This window comes from Ceratotherium simum, chromosome 30, assembly GCF_057802395.1.
Source record: "Ceratotherium simum simum isolate JZ-2026a chromosome 30, ASM5780239v1, whole genome shotgun sequence".
Taxonomy (NCBI): Eukaryota; Metazoa; Chordata; class Mammalia; order Perissodactyla; family Rhinocerotidae; genus Ceratotherium; species Ceratotherium simum.
In genome coordinates this window covers 10,597,501-10,614,293 of record NC_141929.1, presented here as the reverse complement: position 1 = coordinate 10,614,293, position 16,793 = coordinate 10,597,501, and the positions used below count along the sequence as shown (strand labels likewise).

The window sequence follows — 16,793 nt, the reverse complement described above, 5'->3', positions numbered from 1 at the left end:
GGGCCTCTGAAGAGAGTAAGTGTTGAGAGGGTGCGTCTTACACAATGCTTACATAATGGAGTTGCAAGGTCAGTTAGAGGGGATTGATGCCGATTGGGGTGGGTTTCGTTTTAGGACCTGATTTCCAGTAGATCGTGGTATCAGCCTCAAATGGGAGGCATGCCTGGGACGGTTGCAGAGGAGCGGTTAACAACTCAGACTCTGGGTTAGACAGTACTAGTTGCCTCATGTAACAACCTTCCTAAGCCCAAGTTTCTCCATGTGTAAAAGGGGGATAATATGGCACCTCCTTGTATCAGTTGAGATGCTTTGGGCTGCTTATAACAGGAAACTCAACTCACAGTGGCTTCAATAGTATGAAAATGTGTTATCCCACCTAATCTGAAGTCCAGAAGCAGGATGGTCAAATAGGGGACATGTCATGGTCTGGCTCCACTTCCCTGAGATTCTCTATTAGCTTTTTCCTCGGTTGGAGTCTCTCTCACATTTTCAAAATGGCTACCGCAATTCCAGACATCATAACCAGAGAGCATGATACAGAGGACAAAGGCACCTTCTCTTGTTGTGTGTATCTCTCAAGAACAAGGGAACCTTTCCCCAAAGCCCCTCAACAGACTTGTCCTGACATCTCATTGGCCAGAACTGTATCAAAGGCCTACATCTAAACAGTCCCCTGGTGAAGCATCTGGACCCACCGTGATTGGGAGCCTAGGCCACTGAAGATTCACAGCCTAGTTTTAGTCATGCAGTGGAGGGGGGACAGCTGAACAAAATTGGGCTTGGCCGTCAAGGGAGAAATGGAGGATAGATATTGGACAGATGACCAAGTATCTGCTACATAACCTCATAGGATTGTGAGAGTTCATCAAAATAAGGTCTATAAGACGCTTTACCCAGCACCTGGCACATAGTCACGACTGACCAAAATTGACCTGTAATGATGATAATGATTAACAGCAGTAATGGGAAGTTGGGTCATAGAAATTTCTTGGCCACTTTTGCAGATAAGTTGTTACTGTCACTCTATGGAGGCCTGTCTACAGCAAATAGACCTTTCCTAACCCCCTCCAATCTCTGCATTCACCCCTCTCTGACATTTGCCTCTATCACCCGGAGTCCCAGTTTTAGAGTCCTTATCAAGAGACTATGATATAGCAGAAAGGTACCAAATTTACCATTAGACAATTGGGTTTTGAATTCAGGGCACCACCATTTATCATCTCCAGAACCTTAGATGAGTTTCTTAAGTTCTGTGAGCCTCAGTTTACCAAGCTATAAAATGGAGATAACCATGTTAGTCTTCTCTGCTATGGGGGAAAAGAAAACAGCCTGAAAGAAACAATGTAAATACCTAATTCAGTAACTGCTTACTGAAGATGGAGACTGAACTACCTCATTTGACGGGTAGGCTGGAGTTATTTACCTCTTCCAGTCCCACTTGGTGACAAAACAGAGTGAGGAATAAACTGGTGAGAAGGCAGTCAGTGCAGCCTCGATGAGCTACCACCACTGCCTCTAGTTTTCTAGAAAACAACCACTGGCCGTTCACTGTACAAACGTGCTCAAGTGACTATAACCACGAGTGTTTGTAACAATGCGCTTATTGACTTCTTATTTCAATAGATATCTAGATTTATTATCCCTCAAGGTAAGCATCGATTTTACCTTTGTCTCCGTCAATATTTACCTCTGAGGTCAATACATGTGGATATTCACCTCAGCTGCAGTCAATATCCATTCCATATCACAATATATGATGTACATATGTGAAAATAAAGAAGAGCGCAGTTTAAAAAAAGTATGGTAGACACGGAAGCTTCTTGCAAAATAGATGTGTTATTTTGTTCTATTTTGTTTTGTTTTTACCATATGACAGTTTAGAGGTCAGATTCTATTTCACCAAATAGAAAATATGTATATTCTGCCAGTAGCTGGTGTTTGGGGAAGGTAGCATGATAGCAAATAAACATTCAAACAGTCACGTAGTGATATTGAACCCTTATACAGTTTCTTGAGAGTTCCTGAGTGAAATGATAGCCATAAAAATATAGACATACACGCAGATCACAAATGTGATGAGAATGGGAGCATTTGCATAGTTAGGACGGGGGGTTATTTCTCAAGCCCCTGGATTCTCAGAGAATCGGGTGGCTGAAGCAGGAGGAGGAAGAGGAAGAGGAAGAAGCAGAGAAGGAGTTGCTGTTACCGTCAACTGGAGCTGGAAACCAGGCCTGGAGCATCATGGCAGGCCTGGATGGGAGCCCAGGTGTATAACTTAGCAATTGCATTTGGCTACTGGTAACAAGGACCTGACCAGGGTGGTAAATTCTTTCACATAAAAGACAAGAAATGAGAAGTCCAAGGGCTGCTTAGCAACACTGCTTCCACCTTCTTGGGAACCCCCTGCTCCAAAGTGACCAGGCAACATGAAGGAGAAAAGGTGGAATGGAGACTAACCTCCTCCCTGTCAAGGAGCCCTCTAAGAAGCCCCACCCAACACTTCTGCTTCCTTCTCAATGGCCATAATTTTGTCACTTGGCTAAACAGATAGCTGCAAGGACGCCTGGGAAACGCAGTTTTCAGTCCTGGCTCCAATGTGCCTAGGTAAATATGGAAGGTCTGTAGCCAGGGAAGAAGGGAAAATGAATATTGGGGACACACCAGCAGTTTCTGCTACACGAGCTGCTATGGACTAAATGTTTGTGTCCTAAAATTTATGTGTTGAAACCTAATCCCCAATGTGATGGTATTAGGAGGTGAGGCCTTTGGGAGGTATTAGGTCTTGAGGGCAGAGCCTGATGAATGGGATTAGGGCCCCTATAAAAGAGACCCCACAGAGTTCCCTCACCCTTTCTACAGTGAGAACCAAGAAACATGAACTTTGTTCACAATGTGAACCAGGAAGCAGGCCCTCACTAGATTCTGGATGACCTGGCACCTCGATCTTGGATTTCCCAGCCTCCAGAACTGTGAGAAATAAATTTCTGTTGTTTATAAGCACCCAGTCTATAGTATTCCATTACAGCCGCTTGAGTGCACTGAGACACCAGGCAACAACTGCCCCATCTTACCTTTCACTGTCTTTCATCCTGCCTTTCCCCCTTGGACTGTATCCTGATTCTTTGAGGATCATGGGGCTTTATCGTGATGTTTTATTGTTGTAACTGGAGTTTTGTCTGCCCAGCATCTTTTCCCATCACACATCAACTACTCACAGTGCCCCATCTTCCTTTGGGAAGCACCCAGCTCACTCTTTGTGGTGGCGACGGGACTGTTGATCTCAAAACATCCACTATGACCCCCTAACCATAGGGATGGGCACGTAACCCATGTCTGACCAATCACAGCTCCCGTCTCCTGGCCAAAGTGCCGGATTGAGGACTGAGCCTACATAAAACCAGGACACTCTGAGTTCTCCTCGGAGAGACTTTTCTGCTATAGCTGGCTGGAAAGACTTTTGCATGCCTTCACCTTACAGCTAACCCTGCAGCCCTGCTGCTTGGCAGCATCTTCCCAGTTTGCACGGAGGGAGGCTGCCTGTTGCAAAAAAAAGAGAGAGAAAGACACTGACATAGAAAGAGAATCAGACACAAGACAAAGACCGAGCTTGCAAAAGTGAAAGCTGATGACATCCTGTGTGCCTGGGTCAATTGGCCCATACATTTCTAAGCTGAAAACAAACAAAAATTATCTTTGGATTTTTTTCCCCCCAGTGACTGGAGCTGGACGCAGATGACCACAGTTTGCATCTGAGTCCCAGCATCACCATATCCAGCTTGTATAATCAGGAACACATATATAAATCTCAGTTTCTTCTTCCATCAAATGGGAAAATATTCATTTGAGGATGAGATGCAATAATGTTTATAAAGTCCCTGGCAAGAGCATTATAAAGCCACTTCTCAACTTCTCTTTCCCCTGCCTTATTAGTGCCTATCCTGTAACCTGTTCTCAGCTTCATCTCCTGGAATCCTTGGGGCCTTTTTAACCTCATATATGAAGCAAACCCATGTGCATATGTGTGTGTATCAATCTGTATCACCCCATGCAGCAATGCAAAGTCCATCCCTGAGAATATTTTCAGCAATATTTTATAGCAGCAGGACCCCAAATCAGTTCATACTTGTTGTATTTGCTACAACAACGTCTCTCTCCATGTTACCTGACTCTTGAGAGAGAGGGCCAAGGATCTACCACAGAGTCATCCTGCTGTCTTCTGGCTTGTTTATGCCAGCTGGCACACAGTTTACCCTGCCCACGCTGCCATAGTCCAAAACCCATCAGGAGAGTCTCAATCCTTAGCTTGCATGACTCCTCATTTTCAGATCATATAAACCACGGCATTCCCACCTCCCTTGCAGAAGGGGCTGCTATCCCCGGTACATTTCTGTATTCTGTGTTTAAAGGAACCCTGGGCATCACATGGGGAGCTGAGGACATATTAAGTTGTCTTGGGCCACACCTGGCTCCTTTGTCCCCTTTTAGAATTCATAGGCTGCCTCCAACTTGACACTTATTTCAGTTTTTATTTATTTATTTGGCATTCAGAGAACTGTACAGCCTCAGTCCCTTGGGATATAAATTAAAGCAATTTCATTTTCATAGTTTCTCTGTTTGAAATCCCTCGTTGTTTATTTAAATAGCAGCTGATGCATATTACAAGTAAAGAATTATAATTAAGGGAGCAAGAAGGGCTGGTCTCTCAGGGAAGAAGTGAGTTCCTTTCACAGTCATCCCATCCTTACTGTCGACAGTCCCTGGAAAAGGGAGCTGGCCCCGGAAACAAGAGTTGTTTAGGAGAAGAACGCGTTGTTGGGGGGCCCCTGGCTGGAGGCTGTGGTGCAGATGGGGCTGCTTCAGTGGCAGTTGCAGGAGAAACACTGCAAACCTTGCAAAAGCAGCCACTGAGGGTGGGTAAACAAATACTTCATTGCTAACAGCTGCTGCAGAAATAGATTTGGAGTTGGATATCATACCCCCAGCAGACGGTCCGGAGGTAATGGGATAAGGGAAGCTACAAAGACAACAGCAACTGGAAATGTATCCTTTCTCCTTCCTTGAAATAATCAAAGCCGCTTCCTCCTGGCTCATATCTGAGAGTCTTCTTGCAGCTTTAATCCCCCCGACTGGCGGATGCATGGTTCCTGCCTCCCTCCAGCACATGACATGCAGTTTTGGTTGGGACCATGCGCTGATCAAGGCCATGCCACATCTTTGCGACAAACATGTCCACTTGTGACTTCAAGCCGCTGTGTACAAGTCCGGATCACTCAGCAGCAGGGGCCTCATTCTCTACCCCTGACCACATTTACCTATCAGAGGTAAACACTGTGCTTCAGATAGAGCAGGCAGAGTCACCTGCCCCTTGGTCAGTCAAAGAGGATGCCTTGATGTGTGAACCATACTCAAAATGGCTTTTAGATGGCTCATCGGGTAGCTGCTGTCAGAAATCTGAACTCAGTAGAGTAGAAAAGAATCCTCAGTGTTCAAAGGGGGTAAAATTTATACTCAAAGTGGGAAAAATACTAAGTGGTGGGAAGATGGGTAGTTTTTCATTCTTTGTTCTTTCTGTTCATTTTTTATATTCAAATTTTCTGTAATCATATCTGGCATATCTATGTACAAGACACAATAGGCTTTCTTTTTTTGAAAGTGAAAGTGAAATATACAACAAAGGATGATATCCACAGTCCCCTTTCGGGTTGGGTGTTTTAGACTCACCACCTTCATTTGTTCGTTTGTTTCATGCAATGAATGTATTTTGAGATCATACCTTGCCAGGCTGTGCTGGGCCTGGGGATATGGTGGGTTCCTTCTCAAGACCGCCTTCAAGAGCGTATAGTCTGGTGGGGGAGGTGTGCAGTAACTAAGGGGTCATCAGGGTTGTGGTGGGGATGGCATGGTGCCCTATGGAAACCCACAGCAGGAATGGCTAGTCCAGCCTGGGGTGGGTACATCAGGAGTGCTGAGGTGGCTTCCAAGAATGAGGCCAGTGGGGACATGAAGGATGAGCAGGACCAGCCGGCTGACGAGGAGGAGACCCAGACCTGTGGAACTGCCGGCATGTATACTCCAAGGTGACTGATGTCAAGGCCCATTTTGGGGAGAAAGCATGGGCTGTGTCATTAGAGGCCAGCAGGGAGATTCAGTTGGGAGGTGAACAGGGCTGGTAGAAAGGAAGAGGATAAACCCTGCTTCATGAAGGGATCGAAGGGAGCGTGGTGAACGCATACCTGTAAAAAGAAAATCATAGAAATCGGCAGGGTTTCGGCTGCTCTGATCTTTCTGGTCTGATCTCAGCAGTGAGGAGGGCTGGCTTTGAGGGCTGGGGATCACACACCCTCCATCAGCCAGATCTCCAAAGCACCCTTCCCACACCTTTCCCGATAAACATGCCGTCTAAGTAACACCCAGGTTCTGGCTGTGCAGATGCCATTTCAAGACAAATCCTTGGGGCCCCCAGCACCCCATTCTCTTTCAACCTGATCCCCAGACCCCGTAGAAATTCTGGTGCTGCCAGTGGGTCCAGGTGCTTCGGTCTGGAAGCTACTGTCTTTGTGAAAGCTGCTCTTGACCTAATGCGTTTATTTTCATCAGTGCCTGCCTTTATAAAGGGAAGACAGCTTAGCAAGCACTCAGCAGAGTACATCCAACAGTCTCCACGAACTCGTGTGGCAGCACAGGACCTGTTTCCATTGCTTTCTTTGCTCCTCATGCGTTAACTCATCAGTCAATGAAACAGACACTTATTAGCAACTACTGTGTGCCAGGCACTGTCCTCGGTGCCACATGCCCTGCTGGTTTGTATATTTGGATTCTGTGGTTGCTTTTACACATCACCATCATTTTGCAGACAATTTTTGCCTGCATGAGGGAGGGCTTTTATCCTACATCCTTTTCTGAGCAATGTCCCTCATCTACCGTCAAGCATTTGCCCCCATATGTGTTGCTTTCTGCTTTCAGAAACGATGCTGGTGACCTGTCTTAAAAAAGGTTGAAAAGCCAGCACTTAGATTTTTCTGGAAACCTTCAAATTAATCTGATTAGGCTTGCTTTATTTATTTTCTTTCGTCTCTCATGCTTTTTATGCTTTCCAAACCCCTATATTGTGGTGCTATGGGGATCTTCTATAGCTTGACTCAATAGTCAATACTTGTTTGATAGGAAACACAATATATGAGTTTATAATATATATTTTTCCACGAATATACTGAATGTTTGCCAACCCCCCGCCCTTTTTTTTTCTTTTTAAATTCAGAAATTTCTAGTTGTGTTTATTCCCCCTCGTCAGCATACTTTATCATATCAAAGCCTTTTCAGACACTGTAAAACTACTGAGTTATGTTTGGGTCATGTTTAGCGGTATGCCCTTTAATACTGTAGCTTTAGAAATGCAATTTTCAGCCTCTGCTTATTAGAATATGATAAAGTATTCCTGGTCTATGTCCAGCTCCACTAATCTCCACACTGCGCTTCATGAATTAAGCATGAAGATTTTAGTCAATGTGCTTTCAAAGACCAATGTTTAGGGAATCATGGATTTTCTACAAGCTGAGGGAGAAATCTATAATAGGAGGAACTGATTTTCAAACATCGTATTTTCAAGAAGAAATGACCAGTTCTGGCCCAGAAACAGAAAATATTTCACTATCAGAAAATTCTAGAACCAGTTAAAACCACATTGTGCGGTTTGGTTTATTAAAGGGAAGGTGTTTTAAAATGTGTAAGACCATCTATCACGTGGAAAGATTTCAAATGACTGCTTATTTTGGAAAGCTCATGCAGATTGGGTTAAAATTGAGAGTGGAATGCAAATTGAATTTATAAGGCATTATTAACTTCGCCTCCCCCTGTGCATCTTAGTTTAATTCGCTCTGATATAATTCAGCAAATAGCCAGAGATCTCTCTCCAGGGTGAGATATCTCACTCAGAGGAGAGACTTTGAGGATCCGGGTATACCTTAAGCAGGCTACCTCTTGGGTAGATAACATCAGAGACCCCACAGTTTCTCTTGGTTTGGTGTGTTTCATGGCAATCAGCAGGCAAGCGTTTTGACAGGAAGTCGCCTTTCAGAATCTCAGTGCTGGATGATGTGGGGCATCACTCCGCTAAAATGCGGAAGGCAGTAATATATAAGTGACCATGGAGCACCCGGAAAGGGCACTGGAGGTACTTTCATCCAAGTTAGGGCAGCCCTTGGAATCTGAGCTTCCGTGTTTGGTGAGACTGTGTGTGCCATCATCGTACTCACCGTCAAAACAACAGGTACACTTTAGCGAGCATCTCTTCTGTGCCTGACGCTGTGCTAAGCACCTGACATCAGTAGCACACTCAAATCACCATTTCTCAATAGGGAAACAGAGGCACAAGGCACATGATGACTTGCTTAGGCAGAGTCGGCATTGAGGCCACGACTTGTTTGACCCCCTCAATCTAAACAACCGAACCACATTTTGGGGCCACAGAAGCTGGTCCATGTTGAAGGTGTCGGGCAAGAATCTGGACTCTGTGGGCCAGACTCCAGTGGTTGCTGATGGAGACTCTCATCTGCTCTTCCAATTCTGAGATCAAGAGAGAAATGTAAATCATCTCCAATTAGGGGGCTGCTTCTTGAACATTTTCCTTTTGAGGAAGACAAAAACTCTCAGCTTGTCTAGCTTTATCTGTGAAGCCCTGGGATCTCTCAGGGGCTTTGAATTAATCAGTCAATCCACAGACATTGAACTGAATCGCTACCTTGGGCTCTAGACTCTGCAAAGTGCTTTAAATGGGAAAGAAACCAAAGGGCCGGCTGCCCTGCCCCCAGCCATAGCCCAAGGCTGCCTTCCATTGCTGGGGAATTGGCCTGTCACTTCAATCACGCAGCCCCTCTGGCTGGTGTTTTCGCTAAGCTGGCCCAGTGGAAGGCTCTGGTTGTGTGTAGACACGGCCTCAGGAGGGGTACACCCCTCTCTTTTCGAGTCCTCGCCATTTAATCGTTCCTGACACAGTTTTACGAGAAATACAGCAAAACCCAACCGTGTCAATCACCACTTGCTCCTGAGTCTCAGAGCAGCACCTGAAGAACTAGGTGTGCAAGGTTGCGTCCCCGGACACCTTAGGTTTCAGAAGTGGAGTGTGGGCAATGGGGGAGGTGAAATGCAGCCCCAAGTGACCTGGGGATGCTGAAGAGAGTCTTTACAGGTCACCCCAGTGTCGGGGTCTAGCAGACATGCTCTGGGAACGGGTGCTTCTTTGAAAAGGACAGGTGGCTCTCTAAGTGACAGTGGCTGAACTACAGCATGTTTAGGACTCAGAGGCGCTGCAGGGGTTCCCTGTAAATTAATGGAAATAGGAGAAGTGGGCCAGGAAGGCACTGGATGATGAGGATAGCATCTCCTCAGCTCTAGCTCTTTGCTGCTGCCATTGTTTTTACAGAGAAATAGAGACTCAGGAGTTTTTGCGTGAAGTCTCTCCAGTTTTAAACATTGGCAACCAGTTCACATTTTTTTACCCTCCGTGGGCCATGCCTCTATGCCTGAGCCGTGGGAACCAAGTGCAGGATGCCAGTTGTGACTTCCCCTTGGAACCGTCCTCCTTGGCTTGTGGAGCTATGGTCCAGAGAGGTGAAGTCACTCCCTGTGACAGGAGAGCTGGCCAGTGGCAGGACTGAGACCAGAATCTTCCAGATTCATTGGTATATCCTGGTGGCGGTTGAAATCACCCTAAAATTACAGCAGGACAATGGGGCAGTAAAGGTGTGAGCTCTGAACACAGGCCACTGAGAGAGTTCTAGATCTTGACTCCTCTGAACATCCACCTTGAGATTGAAGCAGAGGTCTGGAACAGACTCAAAGGTCACAGTGGGGATGACCCAGGCCTCTGACAAGGTGGCAGAGAGCAGCCTATATGCCGGCCCCAGGCCATCTCAGTCTTTGCAGGGGTGTCTGTGGCTTTGGACATACTTGGGAAGAAGGCAGGACCCCAGCCTTCCTCCCAGAGCCTCTACCATTCATCGGCCACCACCAGAAGCATTGGCTACACACACGCCCTCATTCGATTTCCACAAAATATCTGGGAAGTGGACATGAATACCCTGATTTCACAGGTAAGGCACCTAGGGCTCAGGGGATGTAAGCGATAGCCAGCATCAGGTGGTTCCCTGCACAACAAGGATGGAGGGGCAAAGCCAGGTTGGCCTCTCTCTAGAGTCACATAGATCTTTCTTCATCCCTAAGATCCCTTTCTTCTTCACTGCCACCTGCCTCATTTTATTCACCTGGAAGAGGGCTGGGCTTTTCTGTGCCTCTGGGTTTTTGTGAAAGGTGAATTACAAACTCTGCGTTCCATGGACAGTTGGAGGCAGCCCCAGGGAGACGTACCAGCGCAGCTCAGAATGTCTCTTCCCAGATGGAAGGTCAAAGGACGAAGGTGGTTCAGGGGAGCTGTCCTGCCCTCTTTGACTGGGCAAGAGGAATTCCCCAGCAGAGAGGAGAAAAACCAGGAAGGAGAATATCATATATTATTTCTAAGCAATTATGCACACCCCCACCTCCATTTACCAAATTATAAGTTCTTTTTATATAAGTTCTTTCTGTTAAAGGGGAAGAAATAGCTTTACCCATGGTGTAAAATATATACTTTCTAATGTAAATCAAGAAGCTATTAATACCGTAATAAGAACACGGTAGTATATTAAATGAAGGAAATTGTAGAGTGGAATATTCATAATCAGCTGCAGTCTTTTCTTTGGAAGGAACAAAAGATTAAGTTAGGGAGACAGTAATGGTATTGTTAGCAGGCTATTTCAATGATTTTCTCAGCGGAAGAGTAGAGAAAGGTGAAATTCCGGCTGGGGATATTAGACTATGCAGATCTGTGCTCACGGGTATTGGGCTCTGTTTAAACTGCCGAGCTGTGCTTTGCCTTATGATCCAATTGTTTTATTAGCGAAATCATTGCGTGTTTCATTTTGCTATAGTAATAGCGCAGTATCTGTCTAACAATAAATTATAGAGTCAGGCAAACAATGGTTTTGTATTTGAGATACAATGAAATATCTTATTAAAATGCAGACTTCCTTAGGTTCCTGAAATTAGAGTCTTATTTTAAAATGATTCCATTGGGCTTAATACTCTGTTTTGAACTAATCACACTAACAGAATCACTCTTTTGTCAGAGCATAGAGGACAGTGGGAGTTACCTGTTTCTTTAGTATTTTCCCATTCACATTTTATCCTCATGTTGTCTTCTGGAGAGATCTTATTGGTTCGACAGTGAAAGGCATCATGCTAATTGCATCATTTATTTGCACGCAAAAGATACCATGAGATCTAAAGCGGCCATATCCTCTCTGCCAAGTTTCTCAAGCAGATATTCTGTTCTGATCATTGTCATCATAGTAATAGTGACAATAATAATAAATCGTAGTTCTTTAATGATCACTTCATGCTGGGCACTACAAAAAGTGGTTTATGTGGTTTATCTTGTAGGATCCTCATTCAAGCCGCCTGGCAGTAGATAGTATCTGTTATCTCCATTTCACAGATAAGAAGATTGAGGCTTAGAAATGTTAAGTAATTTCCCCCGAGTTACATCATTTGGTCAGTTTTAATTCTGGGCCTTGAATCTCTGCTGTGTAGTCTGTAATATTTCTGACTTGTCAATGCTGATTCATTTTCATTTCTCTTCTTCTCTCCCTGATGAGAAGCCTTCTGTGTTCTTGAATTCAACAAGATTTAATACTCTGCCTCTCCAGCCTGCAGTGCATTTTCAGAGATCGTGAATGGTGTCAAGGTGGAGTGATAAAGGCAGTCAGATTGTTCTTTCTTTCTTTTTTCTTTTTCAGTTGCTATATGTCGGGTCCCCCTCAAGGGCCAGGCTCCGTGTTAAGTCCATCATCTTCTCTCAGCCTAGCAACACTGAGAGAGGGGCTGTTACTATTTGCATCACACAGATGAGGCATCTGAAGCTGGGAGTTAAGTCACTGCTCAGGTTACCAGCTGGTGATTGGGGGACCCAGGAGGCCAGCTCAGGCCTGTCTGACCTCAGAGCCTGTCCTCTCACCAACCTCAACTGCATCATAGAGATTTCTTGATTGTCAGGAAAAAGGCTCCTTTGGGTGAACATAGGGAACTATGTGCATCAAAAAAGAAAAAGTTTATACTGTGACTTGAAGTTGAAAGAGACCAATGACAAAGAGGCTCTTCTTGACCAAACTTTACTCATGCTCCTCTGAATCCTCTTCCCAACTAGGCCTCCACAGTTGGACTTCCATGTCCTTTCTTTACATGGCCCACTTTTAGAATCCCATCAAGTTGTTTTGCGAGAATCCCCCACCCTTGATATCTGATCACCTTGCTCATTCCCCAGGGTCCCTTAGGTAATATCTGATCACCCTGGCCTGCCTTCAGCAAGAATCCTGTAAGTCAGTTTGCAAGAATTACCCTGCTTTCTCAGTAATTTTCCATTGGCCCTCCCTACCCTGCTCCTTGGCTATGAAATCCCCACTTGGCCTTATTGTGTTTGGAGTTGAGCCCAATCTCCCTCCCCTCCTTTAACACCCCATCGTAGTGGTCCCTATACTAATCTCAAGACCCTCCCTGAATAAAGTCTCTTACCATTCTTTAACGTGTCATCATTTTTTTTTTTTAACACCACTTTGTTGCTTAGCTGGTTGGACCCAGGGGGGTTGGCATGGAAACACCCAGCGACCACTCTCCATCTAGCTGAATCTCAATGGACAACCTCAAAAATTAGAAGCTGCATTTGGAAGACATTAACCAACATCCAGGTGCTTCTGCATTTGGGAGGTCCGAAATATCTTCTTCCCATGTGCTCCAAATGATATAACTCCTGGGGATGCCCTTCCCTATTTTTGCCATCACACCAACGCCTTCGTGGTCGGCCATACTGTCCTCTTGTCCCTGACTCGTGGGCCCCATGAAAGCTTTACTCGGCAAATGTGCATTTGTAAATATGGCCCCTCGTTTATTCAGCAGATATTCATGGAGCTCGTGTGTTCCAAGACGGTGATGGGTTGCTGTACAAGGATGCGCAGAAGAAAGTTGTCATCTGTCAGATCCCAAAGGCCCATCTGTGACAAAATCTACAGTCTGTTTAAAAACAAGAAAAATATAGACTAAGTATTGAGTTTCTCATAAAGCACACTGTATAGAATTTTTTAAACTGTCATTTATTTTATAATTATATCTTTCACCCACCCTTTTTTTAAAAATGTTAAATGTCTTTCCTTTAATAAAGATGACAGAAAATAGTGGTTACTTTTTCCTTCCTTCTTTTTTCTTTTTTTGTGTTCGCTCTCTGATTTTGTTTTCTTTTTAAAATTCTTAATTGGCAAAATAAAAAGTTGACAAGTCTGTGTCAGCCTGCCCATTTTTGTTTTTCTTTTTGATTTTACTAGACCTAACTCTAACAGTCTAGGAATGTCTGATGGATCCATATCCTCTAAGCTTGCCACTGGATGATACTCAATACTTAATTGTTTCCCCGATTATTTTTTAAATGTTAGCCTTGTCTCTCCAGCCTCCTGTTTCCTCTGTCTCCCGCAAGGTGTGTCGCACTCAGGCATGCTCTAAGTAATCAATACTTGGTGATGTGACTTCTTAGCCCTAAAAAAAAAAACTCCAGGTGCAAAAAACAAAGGCAGACCTCTTGTCAAGGAAGTCCTCACTTCCATTCTCAGCCAAGGGAAGGCAAGGCCACTCCAGACAGCGCTTTTATTTTTTCTCTCCCTTCGCCCTTGTAAAAAGGAGAGTCAGTGTGTATTACCCTTGTACTAATGGAAGAATCAAAAATGTGGCTGGAGTTTAAAAATCACCCAGCGCGTGGTCCTTTCTAGAGCAACCTCATTAACAACCAAAAATTTTAACTTTCCTTATTTAGAGACTCAGCACTATCCAGAATTACAACTCTGGCTGCCTGTGCTTGGAGGCACAGTTCTGTTCTTTGCTGCATTCCTGAGTGTTTGAGGCTGATGCAAATACCCGACTATCTTTGCTCTTCATCAGAGACAGGAAGCATCCCAGATGAAACAAGGTCGAGGGACTCAGTGGTTAAATTGAACTCGCCTTCTGGTGCAGTGGTTGTGTATGTGTGTGTTTCTTTTTTTCCAGCGCACATATTTGACCCCCTAACATGCAAGTTCAAATGCCTCTGAGTGGGGAAAGAAGCTGAAACATGCACATTTCTAATAGACTCAGCATCTGCATTGGATAGGCAGCTTTCTGTCTTTGTACAGCAGCTACACGAATGCCTATTGTCCAAATATATCCTAGTTAGGAGACGAGTCTGTTAATAGGGGCATTTACCTCCCCTCCTCCTATTAAGGGCATTGTTCACTTTACACTTAGAATTTATGGCTGTCAAAGTAATCACCACAACCCATCATCATGTTTTTTTTTAAAGAAGTTAAAATTTACCGCTGGGCTATTATTAAAATGTAATGTAATTAACATAAAAACAGATCATTCTTTTCAACAAAAATTGGCTCTATTGGTGATCTCTTTTTTTTATTCAGTACTTTAAAGAGTTTAGTACTTGTAAAATTGTGTGTCGTATTTTTTACCAATTTTTTTTCTTTTATTTAAAGGATGGTATTTACCTATTTACCATAAATATAGATGCACAAATGAGATGGTTACTCAGGATTTACTCTTTTTGCCTTTTGGGAAACTTGGTGAGGCTACATGTTTTTCACAAGTTGATTACTTAAACAAAAAAGAAACTAAGGCTGCCTGATGCCTTGTTCCCGCTATGTCGGGGAATTCTTGTCCCCTTTCTATGAGCCCCTACTGAACAAAAGGAAATCCTGTTGACCTCTAAGCTTAAAAAGGCAAGAAATATGCCAGATTCTGATGGAGCAAGGTGAAAAGAGGACTGTGAAAATTAGCGACTCCGAGTTGAATGTAGGAGCAGGTCCAGACAAACATGAAGTGCGCCCGGTTATGAGGAGTGAAAGGGCATTTCCCCAGAATCGCATGATTTTTTTTTTTTTTAAATAGGGGACGCTATTGTCGTTCAGAAAGCCCCAGGCTGTTCTGAAAACAGGCAAAAATCAATAGCCCACTTGTTGAGGATAAGTGAATTAGTCTGTGTTGAATGTAACTGAGTACCTGAACACTTGAGTGAGCAGGGCTTGTTGGGGAGAGAAGACAGTTGGAAGGATTGTCTTTAAATGTCCACAGCGGTGCACATTGCTGGTTAATTATGTCCAACGATCATTTTTGTGCAGGACTAATGTGAAAATGCTGGTTTTGTCTTTGTCTATCTGTCCGTAACCTGATGAAATGAATAGAGTCCCCCACTTCTCAAAACAGTCCAAGTGGGGCAAACGTGCCGTGGAACAGCAGGGAGAAATGAACGGAATAATGCAAATCGGGTGAAAAGTTCCTTTTATTAATCAGTTACAGTGTGAAATGATGAAATGTAAAATATATTAAACAAAAATTTAATAAAATAATAATTCATTATAAAATATAACAAATATTTAATAAACTATATTAAATATATATAAAACATATATAATACAAATAGTTATAAGAGTACTGAGCCCAGTGAATAAGTAAATGAAATTAACTCGCTGTGTTTACCCCCCTTTCCCTTGTGTTTCTGAGTCCAGATTTGCTAAGAGTTTTGCAAGTTACAAACCTATTCTTGTATGCGTTCGTGGCTTTTGAGAATTGTTTTAAATGTTTTGTTGGTGATAAAGGCTGAAATCTAGCAAGGCTCTGCACCTGAAGCCGACCAAAGGGTCTTAGACTGTGAATTCTTGTCCTTGACTGGGAGAAATCTCTAAATAGATACCTTCCCAGGCTCTCAGCTGGGACGAAAGGAGCGTCTAGTCTATTTTTTCTTTTCTAAGCTGTCTACACAGAAGAAGGGGCCCTTAAGAGAGAAATAAGAGGAGGGTATGAGTGTGTTTGTTTTGTTTCCAGATGTTTCATTGCATTTCTGTAATCTCTATCACTTCTCTCTTGTGTATCTTTTGGTACTGTGGAGTAGGGCTGTTTTCCCCATGCGGTACAACAGGCATGTGGCTTCTTAAGGTGCAAGAACTTGTTAGGGAACTATGCGAATATTTGAGGGCTGTGAAAATATTATTGTCTCTGAGTTATGGAGAGAAAATTGCGAAGTCAGAATCCATCAGTGTAAAATTAAATATCTACAAAACATAATATTATGCCACTAGTCAACTGCAACTCGACTTACATGTCATTATATCTCAATCAATCATATTTAATATGGGGGATGGAATCATTTTAGTGTCTTTGATACAATGTAGTGTGGCTTCCTCTGAGTGAGAAAGGTGTACCTCGACCCTGTCACAGGGCTCTTCCTGGCAAATTTAAGCTGAAATACCGGTTCATGAGACAAAATCAAGAAAGAACTGCGAAGGTCCACTCAGTCCCTGGATGTTGATACAGTAATGAGGTTAAGCTCAAAAGGCTAGCTTCTCTACTGGAGAATGATCAGGGCTATCCTGTTTCCTTTTCTTTCTAAGCCCTTACCATTTATAAAATCAGATTGCAAATCTGTTTGAATCCCCCAAATGCTTGTGCTAAATAACTCTGTAACCCTATTCCATGCTTTTGCCTTGGGCAAGTCCTCTCCCAAGGATGTTGTCTTGACAAAGCTGCCTGTCTGTTAGGGCCGTTTCCCCTTCTGCTGGGGAACTTGAGTCTCCAGGCTCTCCACAGGATCAAGGGCTTGTCTGTGCAGAAATGCCCAGAAAGAGTTAAGTTAGGTAAGTTCATCAGACTTCTGCAGTCCCATACTGTGGAAGGGTCAAGTG

The 16,793-nt window shown here is 43.9% G+C and overlaps 1 protein-coding gene across 7 annotated transcripts in view; it reads left to right on the top strand.

The window, feature by feature from the left end:
• The window catches only part of WWOX (WW domain containing oxidoreductase), a 950,804-nt gene that overhangs the window by 418,914 nt on the left and 515,097 nt on the right, over positions 1-16,793 (top strand). The window contains exon 9 of one of the 7 annotated variants that reach the window (XM_087419896.1): positions 12,982-13,366. The exons of 5 other annotated variants lie outside the window; for them this stretch is intronic. In XM_087419896.1, the coding sequence (XP_087276022.1) occupies positions 12,982-13,125 (144 nt within the window). In that variant the 3' untranslated portion in view covers positions 13,126-13,366. Of the gene's footprint in view, positions 1-12,978; positions 13,367-16,793 lie in introns of those variants that run through there. One more of the 7 variants, XM_087419895.1, reaches the window with a different exon arrangement.